This window comes from Mus pahari, chromosome 1 (genome assembly GCF_900095145.1).
Source record: "Mus pahari chromosome 1, PAHARI_EIJ_v1.1, whole genome shotgun sequence".
In the NCBI taxonomy this organism is placed as follows: domain Eukaryota; kingdom Metazoa; phylum Chordata; class Mammalia; order Rodentia; family Muridae; genus Mus; species Mus pahari.
This window is the reverse complement of record NC_034590.1, coordinates 152,625,028-152,642,260: the sequence shown is the minus strand read 5'-3', so window position 1 is coordinate 152,642,260 and position 17,233 is coordinate 152,625,028. Positions and strand designations below refer to the sequence as shown.

Below are 17,233 nucleotides of genomic sequence, written 5' to 3'. Positions count from 1 at the left end.
GATAAGATTTGAACCACTGTCAGCCATATAGGTTGCTTGGTATAGATTTGGCTGACTTCTGATCTTGTCTGATTGGAAAACTAGGCTAGATTCTATGCCACAGAAGGAAGCCTATTGTTACATACCCAGCTTCTTGATTTCAGAATAAAGTGAACTACTCAGCTTAGTTTATAATAAACAGGCCTATAATTAGCCAAGTGGGGTCTATATGTTACTTGAAATATTTGTTTTAAATGATTTTTCACTCTCAAAGTTTGCTATAAACAGGGGTTTTCATGGTTTTTTATTATTATTATTTTAAAGACTTGTGGGGCATTGTAACTGGCTGATTTTTGTTAGTTCACAGTGACTCAGTCCAAGTCATTATTACTACAGGACTAACCACGATGTTCTGGGAAAGCAGGGTCTACAGAGATAAGTTGATTCAGGTTGGGCTAGTTTAGTTGTGTCAACTGAAGTTGACTTTAGTAGGGCAGATCTGAAGAGCATAAGACATGGCTGTGTAACGAGGATGCAGGTCTGTGGCCTCCCACGTGTTGTAGGAAAACAGCAGAGGGAAGAGGCGAGACCCTGTGAGGGTGCTTGTGGATGTTAAAGGCAGCCACCGTAGAACTGGAGAGGCATTGAGAGGACCTACGAAGGCTAAAGGACGCTTTGAGGTGATGGAGGGCCTAGGGTGCCACCTTGAGCTAAGATGGTCTTAGAGACATGACAGTGTTAACAGTAATTACCTTCTTGGAGAACTCGCCACATCACCTCAGTGGTGTAAAAAAAAAAGGAACAAGCCGGCAGAGTACTGTTATTCCAAGGTTCATTGCCTGTTCTGAAGGTAAGTATGAGAATGGGAAAATGGCCTAGGTAGAGAAGTAAAGGAGACTAAACGTAGATTTGAAGGGGTCTGAGCATCTGCAAAATAATCTGATGCTTTTGGGCAAAGGAATGAAGATGTGACAAGCTAGGCAAGACTTAGACTTAAAAAGACCACTTAAGGATTTTCCACAGGGCCAAAGATGCTGAAGAGGTAGCACACATAAGCGTACAAAGTATTACTAAGTTGAACAGGAGGTCATAAAGGCTATTCTACATTGCCCTCTGCTTCTCCCGTGAGATTTAGATTTATTTTGTATGTATAAGTGTTTTGCCTACAAGTATGCCTGTACTACTTGCGTGTGCCTGGTGCCCAAGGAGGCCAAAAGAGGACTGTAGTTCCAGGTGGTAGTGGAGCTGGGCATTAAACCCAAGTCCTCTGGAAGAGCAGCCAGTGCTCTTGACTGCTGAGCCATCTCTCCGACCATCCCTGAATTTAGATTTGAAATACACTTAGCTTATTTGCGAAGAACATGATGATACAGGTCTATAATCCTATCACTTAGAAACCGAGTCAGGAGGATTACCACAAGTTTGAGGTCACCTTGGCAAGAGTGTCTCAAAAGAGGAAAGAAAGCGAGTGTGGTGCATGCTCCCAGCACTTGGAAAACAGGCAGGAGGATCTCTGAATCTGAGGCCAGCTGGTATGCATAGCATGTTTCAGGACAGCCAGAGCTACATAGAAACCCTATCTTTAAAAAAAAAAAAAATGGGGAAAAAATAAATCCATGTTAGCTTGCTATGAGACTAATGTGTGTAATGGTGTAATGGAGCTGTAGAAGTGTTCAAAGTATTGACCATTCCTCTTCAGTCATTCCCATCTGAACTTCCTGACAATTCCAACATTTGCTGCTTAACCTGTTGGTCAGCAGCCAGAGAAACATCCAAACAAGCCTCACTCAGAGCTGAGTACCATGCTTATCTACGAGCATGGGTTTCCAAAATATTTGGATAAAGGGGATTGATGCAGACTGGCAGCTAACCCACCAGGTGGCAATTAGGGGCAATAAAAGGGCCAGCTTCTGTGCACGCCAAAGACCAGCTTCTAATGTCTGTTTTCCAGAATTCTCTGTTAATGAGGAAGTCAATTGGCTGTTTTCATAGGGCCATCTGGAAGCCTGGAAGTGTCACAGAAGTTTGTTAGCCCTTTAGATGTCGCTTTTGTGGCCTTATCTACTGACAGGCGGTGACCTTCACTGGGGTGCATAGAGTGAACTGTGGCGTTGGGTTTGACTCCCTTCAGCAGTCAGGCAGAAATGCCATTCAACCTCCTACACTGATGCTCTGTTTTAGTGGCCACTTGGCCTTCCTTGCCATTTGGTGCCAGCTCTTCCTCTCAAGTCCCCTCCTCTCACCTGCCAGTTCTAGCAGATCTTGCCTAACCTGGCTATAACTTCTGTGCTCATTTGGTGACAGCCTCCGACAGGGTCAGCCCTCCATTTCTATGTGAGATTCAGAACAAAATAAAATACTTCGTGTAGCATTCTTCTTGGGTTACTCACTACCTGTCCTGGTTTGAAGAAACTGTTGTTCTAGTTAATAGATAAGGCAGATGATGATAGTGTGAGAAACTTGGAGCCTGGTGTAAAGCCCAGCTTTGAACTGCTTTGTTACTTAGCAGCTAGGAAAACCATGTGATAACAAGTCCCAAAGAGAAATTTAGTCCATCTTTCTTCTTGCAGTTAAATTAAAAAAAAATTCTGGATGTGATCCGCTCACAAATCTTCCCAGCACATTGATGTGCTATAAGGCTTGATTAGGGCAATTTACTTGTATAAAAACATCTTTGAAAATCCTTGCGGTAATAGTGTATGTCAAAGTGGATCAGTTCTGACAGTTTTTTACATTGAAGGTACAACACATAAGCGAGTTTCAAATAACGTCTGATTATCCCCCTAAATAATCTGGGTGCATGTTTTTCACTGGCACAAAAATAACCAGATTTAAAGAATCGCTCATTTTTATTTTATCAAACTAACGGCAAGACTTGCTTGGTATGTCTGTAACTTTAAATAACAGTGTTGTTCATTTGTGAGTCTTTGACTATCAAAAGCATCCCAGATTGGGACAGTTTTACTGAAGGATATGATCATCCTTATCCTTCCTTATGAGTCCCACCCACAACTTTGGGTTTGGTGGGTGCTGCAGCATGCACCTGCGCCGGCGGGACCGGGGCTGTTGAAAGAGTGGAGAGAATCCTGCTTATTCCCCCCACCCCCTTGCTAAGGCATGTGAGACACTGCATTCTGCAGAGAAACGAATTTCGAAAGCACGAAGTTGGCAGCAGCGAGGTGTCCAGGATTGCTCACACACACCAAGCTGCTGACCCTCCTGCGTCCTGCCACGCGTGCATCTGGGAGTTGTGAAATGAGTTACTAGAATGAGGTAGGGCACGAAGCCTAGCCTCAATGTTGAGCAGTGTTGCCCTCACGACAGTGTCAAAACAAGATTGTATTCGACCAGGTGGGCGCGCGCCCCGGGGAGCCCAACACTTGTCAGCATCTTCGCTTTGCTTGGGTTCCTCCGAAGTTACCGAGGTGCAGGGAAGAGGAGGGGCCTCGCCTAGGACGCATAAGTGATTGGCTGTCCGGGGCCCTTGGAGAGGGCGTGTGGTCCAGCCCTGGTGGAGAGGGGCGGAGCGGCCACTGTTCTACCGCTGCCGCCGCCAGCACAATCACAGCCACCGCAGCCTTGGCCTCTGGGCAAGTCCTGTTGAGCAGCGGCTTCCCCGGTGTCCAGGCCGGACGGGAACGCCTTACTAGGCTTGCTTCGTACCCTACCGGTGGTGCCTGGCAGCCAAGCAGCAGCCACCACAACCGACCCTGTACGTGGTGTCTCTCTGGATCCGAGCTTTCTGTGCAGGTTAAGTCCCTCGGGCCACGCCGACCCCTTGCCACTATGCCCCTTGCGACCACTCTTGGCACCCTGGTGCTACTGTTGCTGCTACCGCTGCCCCGCGGTGCTGAAGTGACTGGGGACCACTCGAATGTCGCCTTGGACTACGGAGCCTTGGAAGGCGAGGAGGGCACGGAGCAGCAGCTGCATTACCACGACCCCTGCAAAGCTGGTAGGTACCACCGCTGTCCTAGTCTCCAGGCAAGTCGGGCAGAAGTTTGCCTTTGAAATGCAAATGAGGGGTGGGCTAGGCGGGCCACTCCGCTCCTGAGAGATGTCCCGGGCTCCCGCGGAGGGGGAGGACAATGTCTGCGGGAAACTGCTTTAGTACTCCTCCAAGTCCAGGAGGACATTCTGGGCCCAGGTTAGCAGTGCACATCGGGTGGCGGCCGCAGGACTGGTCCCATAGGGAATTCTGGCGGATGTGGCAAGCAAAGCCTGTGTGGTGCACGGTGGGCTCGGGTCGCCTGTCAGCCTCTAGGCACCCGCTACCTCCAGACACTGCAGGAGTCGAGCCTGGCTGGGCGCGGCGCTCCAGGCTCTGTCCGATGGAGTAGCTGGCTTCATCGGAGTTCACAGCTGTTGGAAGTTTCCCGCGAAGTTTCTTCTTGGGAAGAGATTAGAAGACAGACAAAAAAGCTTCACAGGACAGAAGGAAGAGTCCCCTAGGGAAAACACCGACGACTTGAATTGCTCCAGCTCCCACCCCCCACCCGCGACCCTACACCCGCAGTCTCCTCAGCACCCGACCAAGATGGAAGTCAGCAGGTGCTCTAAGAATTCCACCAGGAAGCTGCGCCCCAAGACTGTACCGGGCACGCCAGCCTTTGAGCACAAACCTTTGCCCCAGCTACAGGGCCTGCTTCCCTCCAGCTACCAACCCTGTTTGGGATGTGTGGCTAGAGATAGATGGGGGTGATGTGATAAAGCATTCCAGCAAAGGTTACTAAGTAATTGTCCCCAAAGGACCCAAGCGTATCCAAAGTCAAGAGCAGTTACTAGCCGGGACCCAAGGAGGTGCAGGACTCAGATCACCTTGAGGCTGCTCCCATCTGGTGGCCGAGAACCCGCTAGTAGTGTTTTCCTTTGTCCATTACCCAACTTGATTCACTTCTGGTAGTCAAAAATAAGGGATAGGAGGCCTTGAGGATACTTGAGGCCGTTAGAGTGGTTCCTCTGGGCACAGTGGCCACTTCTTTCCCTCCGTTCATAGAGACCTCTCCCAGCCTCAGGCGCCTCATCTCTAAGATGGAAGGTAAATAGGAGGACTTGGGTGGGAATTTCTTGCCATTGGAATCAATCATAGAGTGTTGTCGTTTATTTTTACCATTACTGTGGTGACTCAGTGCATAGGCTGGAGTCACTTCACAGTGCATGCTCTCTGAAGAAGATGAGGTTCCTAGGAAGGCCTCGGGTGTTCTTGAGACCAGAGGGGCCTGTGTATGTTGAAGGTCAAGCTGGGTGTGGGGAGAACTTGGTCTTAACCACAGGAAAGATGCCAGAAAAATCCACCTGTATATGAGGTCCTTGGGGTGGGAAAAAGGAAGGGTGACTTCCAGGAAATCGAGAAGGTGGTTTCTGGATAAATGAAGGCACCATGCCTGATTGTGATGTCCAGCTGAGATGGTCTGAGCACGGTTAGAATGGTGATCTGGTCCTAAAATGAGAGCGCCTAAGCTTGAAATAAGTTAGAGGTGAGCAGGAACAACAGTCACACGTGTCTGATCCAGAAGAGCCGCCTCTGGGAGGCAGTAGGGACCAGTGGGGCCAGGAGGGAGATTGGATTGAGAAACAGTCTGGGTGCCTGGTGTACGTAGGATGCTAGTCTAGGTGCTGCAGACCCAGAGGGAAAGATGCAGATCTGACTGCGAGTTTCCACCTGGTCTAAGGGACAACCCTGAGGCAAGTTTGCCTACTGACTGTCCAGTGATTTCAGAAAGAAAAAAAAAATGTTGGGAACAAAGACATGAATGCTCTGACTGTTCATAGACTGGATGGGATGGGCAGGCAGGGTTGGAAAGTAAGAAGCCCGAGTGTGGTCCAGCTGCCTCAGTACATCCGCTGCAGCCATCTTTGGAGCCTTGCAGCCCCAACTCCTACCCTGGAGTAACTTGGTGCTAAGGGCAGCCAGAAGAGAGCGATGGCATGGGAACCTGCAGCAAAAGTGCACCTCAGGCTGCTGTCCTCCTTCTGTCATGTAGGGCGCACCCTTAAGGAAGGCCAAAAAGCAAGAGGCACTTTAGTGGAAAGACAGCTTTCCCACTAGGGGGAACCGCACTTCCTGGTAGCACGTTTAAAGGTTACCTTCAGAAAGGGGCCTCTATCCCAGGGAAACTCTAACTCCCTGGAAGCTCAGGTCAGAAGGCCAGCTTCTGGTCCCTGCTTCAGAGCTTCACGTATAAACCATTTCCCACCTGTCCCTTCCCCGTGTGGGTCTCCACTCCACCATGCATCCATAACGCAGAAGGGAGCATCCTGGCTCTATTCCCCACCCATCAGTAGACAAGGTCTGCCTGCTCTAGGCCATTGCTTACCCCCTATAGAATAGCCATATTGAATTTGTTTGGACTCTAAGGTGACAGATCTGGGGAGCTTCTCACTTAAACATTTTTAAATTACATTTTTTTTCATTTATTTTATGTTCGGGTGGGGTGCCGTAGGATGCGTGTGGAGATCAGAGGAAGCCTTTTAAAAATTGGTTCTCTCCTTCTGTATGGTCCTGGGATTGAACTCAGGTGACAGGGCACGGTAGCAGGTGCCTTTACCCACTATGACGTCTCTCTAACCAAGAATCTCCCCCTCTTGATGTATCACCTGAACCCACATGACACGGTGCAGGGACTTGTGCTTGGGTTCCCTACCTCCTCCCTGTTCAGTGTTCTGTTTCTGTGACTTTTGTTCCAGCCTGGCCATCAAAGTGATGTACAGTGTATGCTGCAACCCCTTTCAATGGTATATTTACCATCTTACCACTTAACATTTATTGTTTCTACCACTTTACCATTAACAACCATTAACAATGCCTACCTACTCTGCTGTGTACAAGCTGCCTGACACAGGGCAAGTCTCCCTGTGTCTTTGTGTCCTTGTTTATGGACAGGAATGATTTATGACAGATTAAAGTACATGGGAAGATATGACTATCGCTGGGTACATTATAAACAGATTTTCTAGAGACATGTTGAAAGAACATCATTACTGAAGCTTCGGGTGCTGTTTTAAGCCATCAATTCTACATTTCCTAACTGTTGACTCTGCAAAGAGGGTGGTTACTAAGTCAGATGATGAGGGAGTGGGAACTTTCCTGGCATGCAGATAGGGAGCATCCATGCACTTCTGGGCACTGTCTGTTGGTCCATAGGTCTATTACTGGCTTTTCCTTAGATACTGCCCACAGAGCCAGGCACTGTGCAAGAACTCAGACATTTTCTGCATCTCCATGCTGGCAGTATTCTCCCTGACTGCCTGCCCTCATCCTCTCGTCCTCATTGCATCCCTGCCCCTCCTGTCTATGTGGCTGGTAACACATGGTGCTGCTTACCTATGTCACTCTCCCTATGTCACTTACCTATGTCACTCTCCCTATCTGCAAAATGGAGGTGGGAGCAAAATCGTTTGCCTTATAATATAACCAGGAGCAGGGACACTGGGTATTTGGAGGGTGAACCAAGGAACAGCAGGGAGGGGGCGTGGAGTATAAGGCAGGGAAGGAAGAATTCAATGAGGCGAGTGGGATTCGGATAGCTGCTCTAGGTGGTGAGCTTTGACCCCTCCAGGGCCTCTTAGTAGCTTCCAAGTACCTCCTAGAATCCTCTATCCAGAGAATGGAAGACAGAAATGAATCCAAGGTTTGTAGCTCTTTGTTATTTACATCCACTTCCCACTCTATTCTTGGGGAAAGAACTCACCCCTAGCTTGGTATACAACAGCCTGACTGTCGCACCATTACAACCGTGCCTTAATGGGTTAATAACAGATAGGGTGGTGTGTGTGTGTGTGTGTGTGTGTGTGTGTGTGTGTGTGTGTGTGCGCGCGCGCGCATGCATGTGTGCATGTGTGTCAGCTAGAAAGACCTGCAGGGTGGACAATGAGTCACTGGAACCCACCTGATGGATCCCGACCCTGTGTTTGCCCACAGCCTGCCTGTTCATTGGATTGTTGGAGAGAGATGCTCAGGTTGTCTCCCATGTGGCTTTGTTGTTGGTTCGTCCTCACAGCACAGCAACTGGATTCTAGGTGGATCTAAGAGGACCGGATGGGAGGGAGTTTCAGTGCCTTTGTTGACCACCACACATCCTCACACCCAGTGTGATGTGATGGCGAGCTTCGGCTCCGGCTGGAGCATGACTCCCTTTTACCAACAGGATGGCTGTAAAAATAGCGTTGTCTAAAAGCAAGTGGATGAGAGAGTGTTGCAGCCAGATTTGAAAACTGACCAGCCACGCTCTTGAGGCATGAACTGGGTCCTCTAGATTTAGGGAAGGTCCTAAAGTAGAAAACTAGGGAGACACTCGGTGGATGCATGCTGCCTCCCAGGTCACCCAAACTGCCTGTGTGAGGCTTTCCTGACACAGAGATGCTCAGGCAGCCTGCGTAAATCCAAGGGAGCTGGCTGTCAGCCTGCTGACACCTGCTTACTATTTAGCTAGTGGCTTGGCAAATGCCAAAAGCATCGGACAGCTGTGAATGCTGGATTCGGATGTGATATGTGGACTTGTTGGCCCCTGATGGCTTAAGGCTCAGAAGCCAAAGTGAGTGTGACAAAGGCACAGTGTGACAAATGGCTCATCACTCAATTTGGGCTATCCCCGGCCCCTGCCCGTGATTTCATATCTCACTTCGGTCTAGAATTTGGAGCCTCAACCTACCCTTCTCATTCACTTCAAGATACCTTATGTAGCCCAGGCTGTCCTGGAACCTGCCCTGTACACCAGGGTGGCCTCAAACTCAGAGATGCATTGCCTCTACCTCCTGAGTGCTGGGATTAAAGGTGTTCGTCACTACCACCCAGCTTACCAATAAGGTCTTTATGAAGGTTCACCCAGAGACCTTTCTGGGGAAGCGACTGTCAGCAGCCCATCCAGGTCCTGATGTAAGGTCAGAATATTCAACTTTGTGATATCTGGGCCTCACTCTCTGTGCCTGGCACCAGGAGTGGTGTCCAGCTCACTGTGATGTTTGTCTGTATCTCCTGAATGAGGGAGGTAGGAAGGATGCTGGCCTTAGGTGGACTGGACTCATGGCTAGAGGAACTACGCATTTGCCCTTGGTCTGAGCAATGCAGCAGCCCTTACCTGAGAATGTCAGAAGAAGAGTCAGGGGACAGTGGGGTCAAGTGGTCTCTCTGGAAGCTTGTCTTCCTGTCCCTGTGAGTCTCCTAAGGCTCAGACCCTGGTGAGAGCAGCCTGCACTTTTACGTCCCCCTTTACATCCTCTCCTGTCCTATAAGGTCCTTGCCGATGGGCAGGTGGCTGATTTAATGGAACTACATTTCTCTAAGGCCTTGTATGTTAAGTGCCTTTCCTGTCTCCAGGCAGGAGCAGCATCTGGTCCACCTGCCTGCCCTTTTGCAAGGCTATGCGAGTGCGAGGAGTTACTGAACCTCCCTCACCCTGTTTTCTCAGTTGCCAAGAACTCATCCAGCTTTCAGGATGGCCACAAGGACTACATCGTAGACGTTTTATCAGTTTCTGGGCCCAGTTTCTGGCACCAGGAGGTACCCAGTGATTGGCATTTGTGTCATCAGAGGACAGAGCAGACGCTCGTACGTACTTCTGCGCTTGTGGAAGTGCTTGTGGATATTGATCTCATATTTGCATAATCAGAGTTGGGGATTCACTCTTATTAAACAATGTCTCAAAGGTAAGAGGGGTCAGGGCTAGAGAAACAGCTCTGCAGCCAAGAGCAGGGCTGCTCTTCTACAGGATTAGTATTTTAATTTCTAAGACCAAAATGGTGACTCCCAACATCTGTAACTCCAGTTCGGGGGATCTGATGCCTCTTCTAGCCTCTGTGGGAACCAGGCATGCAAGAGGTATACAGACACACACACAGGCAAAATGCCCCCCAATACACACAAAATAAAAACAATTTTAAAGAAGTATGAAAGCTATTTTTAAAAAGTGAAGGGTAAGTTTTATGCCACATTTACTATTACTTCAATAAAAATAGAGTAAACAAAGACTAAGAGAAGGACGTATGTCTAGGGAGGAGACTTGCTACCTAGACTTCTGTGTAAGGGTCAGCCAATTGGCTCAGTGCTCAGCTCTTACATCTGCTCAGGCAAGCAGATGCAGTACATGTAGCATCAAATGCCAACTGGGATCCAGGACTCCCAACAATGGCCAAGGCTTTTACTGGATAGGCAGTGTCTAGGAAAGGGGAGATAGGAATGGGGGAACTTATCAGGCCTCTCACAGATGGGGCTGCACTGGGACCCCAAGCATAATGAGAAACACCACCTTACCCCCCTCTGCCTCATCCCCAGGGGAGACATGCAATATGGTGGCTGCTACTTTGCACACAGGGGAAACTGAACTTCAGGCCTGGCCTTTCTGACACTCCATTGGTTCTCAGCACCATCTCTGTGGACTCAGTAGAAAGAAATGTGCATCGTGAAACACCAGAGGTCGGTTCCCAGGTCTTACATCACTGGGGCCCATCCTGATGGGCTTCGCATGACCCTTCCTGGGGACATCCTTGTTTTCCTCAGCTCAGCACAGGGATCAGGAAGGGATAATGCAGACAGCCTCGGATCTGCAGCACGGGTGGTCTCCGCATTGGTGCTAAAGGTCTAAGAGCTTGCTAGAGTGTCCTGAAGACTGCCACCCAGCCTGGACACAGTGGGCTCAGAGGGAAGATGCCTCTGGATGGAAGCCAAGTGGATAAATCATTGCATAGTGCTTCTGTGGTCAGCTATGGGCTTTTGGCTGACCACTCCCCCAGGTCTCTCTCCTGCAGTGTCCACACCCACACGTTAGCCGAGTCTCACTCAGTAACTGCGAACAGCTGTATCACTGTGTGACTCCCTAGTGACCTGTCACGTCTCCAACTGTGCAGATTGGATCTGTTCATGTGATCACTGGTCTCCGTGATCAGTCGACAGCTGGGACAAAGCAAGAGGGTACCTGTACTGGAAAATGTCTGAGTTTGGAGTCAAAGCCTCTGAGAAGGCCTGTCTTAGCTCACTGGACAAATAAAACACTATATAAACAAAGACTACATAGGGTCTCTAGGTAGGTTACATGATTTCATATAGACATAGCTCTTAGGAGAATGCGTGGAAAATGGGGGAGATTTACTTCTAAAAGCCTTTACTATTGCTTGTACCATCCCCACTCACTGAAACCCAGCAAGTTTTCTGAGTCACAGGAAACCCAGTGACTGGACACATTAAAAGATCTGTGTTTTCTTGCCATGCTGGTGTGTGTGGCCCCTCTATGTTTAAGGAGATTGCCTCAAAACTGCAGTCATTCAAGAATCTCATGAATCCATTGAAAGTGTTGGTCTGAGAGCTTGCCAGCAAGCCATCCAAGAAACCAGCCTCAAGTCTAGGGTAAACAGTGGGACCTGACTCCTCCTGACGTCTCCAAGACTGTGTTCCTGTGACCTCCAACATCCAAAGAGTCTACGTGCCCGTGAGGTTGGCTTCCATGGCACCTCTGAGAGTGGTGTGCATCTCCCCCCCCCCCCCAGAGACCTTGTCAAACAGCCACTTCATGAGTCCTCAGATCACGGCTTCTCATCCGCACCATGGCTTTTCGGAAGAGTGGGGAAGATCGCCTTCCATGGCAGGTCTGTCCTTGAGCTCGGGCCACACCTGATGTTTTATAAAGTACCATGTGCTGGCTTTCTGCACAGCCTGGGAGACTCTGTGGAAGACCCTGGGGTATGACCTGGACTTCTAGGCTCTAGCAGGTACTGCAGGGCATGCTCTAGGTTCTGCCCAGGCAAGAAACTGGGCTGGAACATTGAACTGGTTAGCATAAGGACAAGAATATCAAATCCCTGCAGGAACCTCCCTCTACTCACACGCAACAAGCGCACCTCTGTTTTACCCAGTCTCAAGGTTAGCAGAAAGCCATAGGCAAGCATCTCTTCCCTGACATTTTTTTCTCCCTTGGCCCAGGTCTTGATAAAGATGAGAGAGTTCTGGCCCCAAGATATTCTTGGTCACAAGGTGTTGGAAAGAATCAACCAATAAATGCAAGATCGTGAAATGTGTCTCTTCTCTCTTCCCCACATCCCTTTTCCAGAAGGCCCGGGACAGAACATGGGTGGAAGGTCAGGTGAGAGAGAAGGATGCAGCCATGTTACCCCCGAAGAAGGGAAGGATGGAGGTGGGCCAGCTTCCCAGGGAAGCCCTTGTTTGGAGGAGCCAACATCCTGTTGAAGGCACCATTGTTGGCTTGACACAGCCTGTGGCTTGCAGTTCATGGTGACCTTACCACCTGTGTCATGTGACCAAATTTCCTAACCTCTCAGAGCCTCAGTTTACTCCTTTGGGAAATGAGAATGGCATTCAAGTCCATCATCACGGTTTGTTTGGAGATTAAATGTGGCCATCGTGCACTGAGTTTAGTGTGCTGTCCTTGGTAGCTCTTGTCTGCAGTTATAGTGCCTTTCTCCCTTAAGAATTTCTCCGTGAGTGACAGGCTGAGTCTCTCGTGTGTACTTACTTCCCTCTCCCTCTCAAGGCCGCAGAGTTCTCTTGGGAATCCACAGCAAGTGACAAGTGTTAATTTCCACCGCTCTGTTGGCTCCTAACCATGAAGCAAGGACAGGGTGGCAGATACCGATATGCATAAGAGGTTTTTTCCTTGTACCCACTCAGCCTGTTCACAGTCTACTTCTGCCTGGATGCAAGCCTAGCAACAGGAGGCCAGCTTTCCTGCTGATTGGTTAGCGACCTATCTGTGATCACGCCATCCTCTAACTGCTCCTGCCAGTTGCCAATCGATAGTCTCAGACTCGCCCGCACAAGCGCGCGCTCTCGAGTGTTGGTGGTCGGCCTGGGTCTGCCTGCTTCACCAGCTAGACCATTTAGCTCCCCGCCTCATGCGGCAATTTGCCCACCTTCGTTTCCTCCCACCTGGGTTACGGGTGGGTGTCAGTGGGAGTCCTTGAAGCCTGTTCATACAGGGCTTGTCAAGCTGCCTGCTCTTAAACTCTTCTCCAGGCCGGGCCAGTTGTCTTTGCCTTTCTCCATTGGCTCAGAAGTGGTCACAGCAGGTGCAAGAATCCACCCAGGTGCTTTAGCAGGGAACCTGGTTGAAAGCCATTGACTTTCCTCACCTTGCCATGTAGCCCAAATCAAGTCTTGCCTGCTCCGGGTCCAACTTGGTGCCTTTCTGCCTCTTTCCATCCCTACTGCTGTACATTTGATCTAAGCCCCGCCCACCCGCCACCCCTGCCTCTCCGCTGTCCACACCCCTCCCCAAATCTGTTTTGCATGCTACAGGCAGAATGGTCTTTTAAAACTCACATCTGACTCCATTTGCAGATTCAGACCCAGTTTAGGATGGTTCAGAACTTCCCAGGCATTTGGAGAAGGTGGTTAGTTCTGAGCCCTCCATGGCTGCCTGCCCTTTTCTGCAGGCCCCTCCCTATCACCTGCCACTCTTCTTTGAGGGAGGGTCTTTCTGGCAGCCTCTTATGGCCCTCCCTGTAGGCATCCCAAGCTTCTCTAAGATCCAACCTGCACATTTCTCCATGTCGCCTGCCCAGCCCCATATAATATTGGATTTTTTGTAGATTGCTCATTATTTATAAAGTTCCTTTATTTTTCCACATAGCATTTTTTTTTTTCTAAAAAGAACCGATTAGAGTTACTGGGGTGTGGCAACTTGCTCAATGACTGTCCATGCGCCAGACGATAAGCTACTAGGGGAAGAAACAGGCTCCCTCAGCTTCCTGTCACCGACCAGCATCAGAGCCTGGATGGTGTCAGTTGTATTTATCAAATGAGAACCGAGCAAACGGGATACCGTAGGGATCCAAAAGATAGGACCCATCATGGAAGGATTACTGGGAAAGTGTGTGGTAAGCCCCCAGCTTAGGCCGGGAAGATGGGTGGGATCTGGAGAAGCTGGGATGCAGGCAGAACGCTGGAGAGAATAGCATGAGTCAAGGGGAGGCCCTGGGATGCTTGGGATGTGACGAGGCTGGGGTTTTACCCTGGCTTATTTTGAAGAACACCGGTGACAAGATTAAAATGAATTTGGAAAAGAGGAAATGTGGAGTGGAGTAACTTGAAACATATCTTAGGGAAATGGGGAGCTACTGACTGATTTGAGTGGGACATTATTTCAGGGATACACAACGCTTAGGCTCTACAGAAACACGAAGCACCTGGCCAGGACAGCTAACCCCGGGGAAGGGGACCATCAGTATCCTGGGAGCCAGAAAGGAGAGAGGAAGGGACGAGATCTCACTCTCTGTGCTGTGAGGACCCTGAGCTTCGATGTGCAGAAAGGCCCTGCCAGCCACAAGATGAGGCGACTGAAACATGCTCAACGAGCACTGGGACAAGCACTGGGGCAAGCACTGGGACAAGCACTGGGACAAGCACTGGGACAAGCACTGGGACATCTTTGAGATGGGAAGAGGAGGCAATGCTTTAACATAAATTGTTTTCCTGGGTTACATGTCATGGCGGATCACTTAGAAATTACGTATAGGAAGGACTGGAAATGTTCCATCATCTCACATCTTAAATGAGACTGCCCTTAGCAGGGCACGTGTGCTTCCAGACCCTCTGTCTGTCTTTCCCGAATATTCTGTGCAGCTCCAATGCTTCTGCTCCATTCCCTCAGTACCATGCATCTCCCTCTGTGGCGGAGAAGATGCTTATGTAACAAGCAGACTTATGGATAGCATCAATTTAAGTTGTGTTCCTGGTTGTATGGATACCTTGTCATTTACTGAACAAGTCCCCTTTGTAGGACACACAGATTCTCCCTCCCAGTTGTTTCCTTTTTCCTTCATAAGCACTGACTTCATAAGTCATCCTTGTGGCTGGGTATTTATTTACTGCACGCTGGAGGATGACCCCGGGCAGGGCCTTGAGCATGATACAGAAACAGTCCACCCACGGCTCATTTTGTTATTTTGAGACAAGGTTTCACCAAGTTTGCCTCAAAATTCCTTATGTAGCCCACACTGGTCTTGAACTTGTGATCCTTCCCCCTCTCCTCCCCCAAATCTAGGCTTATGCGTAAACCAGCATTACACTAACTAGATCTTTATACATGTCTTTATTTCTTTATACTAAATTCCTATAGAGTTGCTGGAAGTATAGATGCTCTCGGGGTCTGGGCTGTGGGCGTAGCTTGGTGGTACAGCACATGCCCCTCACACCTAAGGCTCTGGTGCAATCCACAGCAAAGCCAAAGCAAACTGAATCAAAGAGTCACATTTTTTCTCTTCCCTGCATTCCCATGAAGATTGATAGTATATATTCTAGCTTTTGAAGACCAGTGCTGGCTTGAGAAAAGCATTTTGTTGTTATTGTTTTTTTTTTAAATAATTTGCAGTTACAATTTGATTTGCATTTCTTTTCCAAATGATTTTGGACACTCAGAAATGCCTTTAAACACTGAGTGGGCTCTCTAAAGGAGAAACAGTGTCAGCTGTTCTCTGTCACATTCACCACAGGTAATTTTTGGAGAGATTACTATTTATTTAGATGGCAGAAAAGGCATTTCATACTATAAAACTGTTTTGGCCCCCACTACCCATGATTGTATCAGTCCAAGTTAAGTGCCTAGTTACTGATCCAAGCCAGTCAACTGTTTATCGTAGCTCAGGAGAGAGACTCCAAACACAGCAGGCATTCATTTGGAGAGCAATTAATAAATTTAGCATTCATAGTTGTTAATCTGAAAGGGGGGACAAGAGGAGGTAGAGAGAACTCAGAAGAAAGCACGGGTGCCGGGTGTAGGAAGGGGGTACAAAGAAGGCATGGGCTCCCCACTCCCATCCCAACAGGCTGAAATCCAAACTTCTTGGGAGAAGGTGTGGTTATGGCCCTTGGAAGTTGAAGTTTGTGGAGATACGGTGGCCGGGGCTTACGCTCCAAAACCTCCAATGGATGACTCGAGCCACTGAAAGTACAGAATCTTGTCTGCACTTGCGTTTCCCTCATAGGCCACAGTGCCGAAGCTAATCTGCCTCAGGCCTCGGGCCTCGGAGCTTCTTTCTTACTGCCATGTTTGAGCTGGTCCCTTAACTACAGTCAAGGAAGGTGCAGCCAATTGGAACACAGACGCCGTGACATACCGTGGCTGTGGATCTGACAACTGAGATGACCCACTCAGTGACTAATGGGCAGGTAGTGTGTACAACATGTACGTGATTGATAAAGACACATGTGCCAAACAGGACAGGCTATCCCAGTGCACGACTTTATTATACTATTCAGAACAGCATGTGGTTTAAAATACTGAGCATCTCTTTCTGGAACTTTCCATTTAATTTCTTTCAAGTACAGTTGACTGTGGGTAAGTGAGGCCGTGGAGAAGTGGGTAGCTGTTCAGCAGGAAAAGGCAGGCCCAACGGCAAGGAACTGCCCAGCCAAGACTGGAAGACCTCGGGTGGTCGGAGCTGGAGGTTCTTCTGAATGTGGCCGGCAGCAACTCCCGCAGGGGCAAGAGAGCTGAGGCCACCGGAACCAGCGAGCAAAAGTTCTCCCTCCATTATACAGCACCATCCAAACCTCTCTCCCCATGTGACAGATGGCAGAGGGGGAACTTTTACAGCTCCCAGTTCCAGAACAGCAGAACACGAGAGAATGGGGAGGTGTGGGGCTGACAGGTAATGTGTGACCACAGCTGGAAAAAGCTGCACATCTGTTTCTTTGTCACATCAGATTCTGGAATCTGCAATCCAGGCTCATGGAAACGCCATCGTGGAGATGCTCCAGGAGCCAGGCCCTTCCATCTTCCCATTTTCTCTCCCTGGGAGAGGTCCTTCTCTTCAGGGTCCAAGATGGCAGCCAGAACCCAGACCACCGCTGGCAATCTGGCCGTGAGAGGCAGGGAAAAGAAAATTGCATAAAGACCATGAGAAGAGGTTTCCAATTTGCCCTGTATGCATCACCTCATTGGCTGGAATGTAGTCACGTGGCCACAGGTGGGAATCTGGAGGTTTTATTGTCAAGAGCACTCAAACTCAAGTCCAAGGTTCTTTTCTTGTAGAAGCAGAAAAAGAAATTGGTAAAAGCAAAAAAAAAAAAAAAAAAAAAAAGCCTCCTTTGCCACAAGCAGCCAAATGGGCTGGATGCAGAAGGATCAGTTAAGATAACAAGCCACAGGTATTGCTGTAAGCTAACCAGAAGTTCCGCTGAAACCGATGGAATGTTGGAGCTGGGGAGGGGAGACCCTTGGGGGTGTCTATTCTAAATGTCTCATTTTCCCAGTGAGAGCCCTGTGGCACAGAGGGGCAGTGTCTTATCAGGAGTCAGGGGGAGCTA

The 17,233-nt window shown here is 49.1% G+C and overlaps 1 protein-coding gene across 2 annotated transcripts in view; it reads left to right on the top strand.

Annotated features, from left to right (window-relative positions):
• The first annotated feature begins 3,578 nt into the window (after window positions 1–3,578).
• Window positions 3,579–17,233, top strand: part of Tll2 (tolloid like 2) — a 121,521-nt gene continuing 107,866 nt past the window's right edge. Inside the window, exon 1 of one of the 2 annotated variants that reach the window (XM_021206754.2) lies at window positions 3,579–3,934. In XM_021206754.2, coding sequence (XP_021062413.1) covers window positions 3,766–3,934 — 169 coding nt within the window. In that variant the 5' untranslated portion in view covers window positions 3,579–3,765. The remainder of the gene's footprint in view (window positions 3,935–17,233) is intronic. The other variant, XM_021206762.2, reaches the window with a different exon arrangement.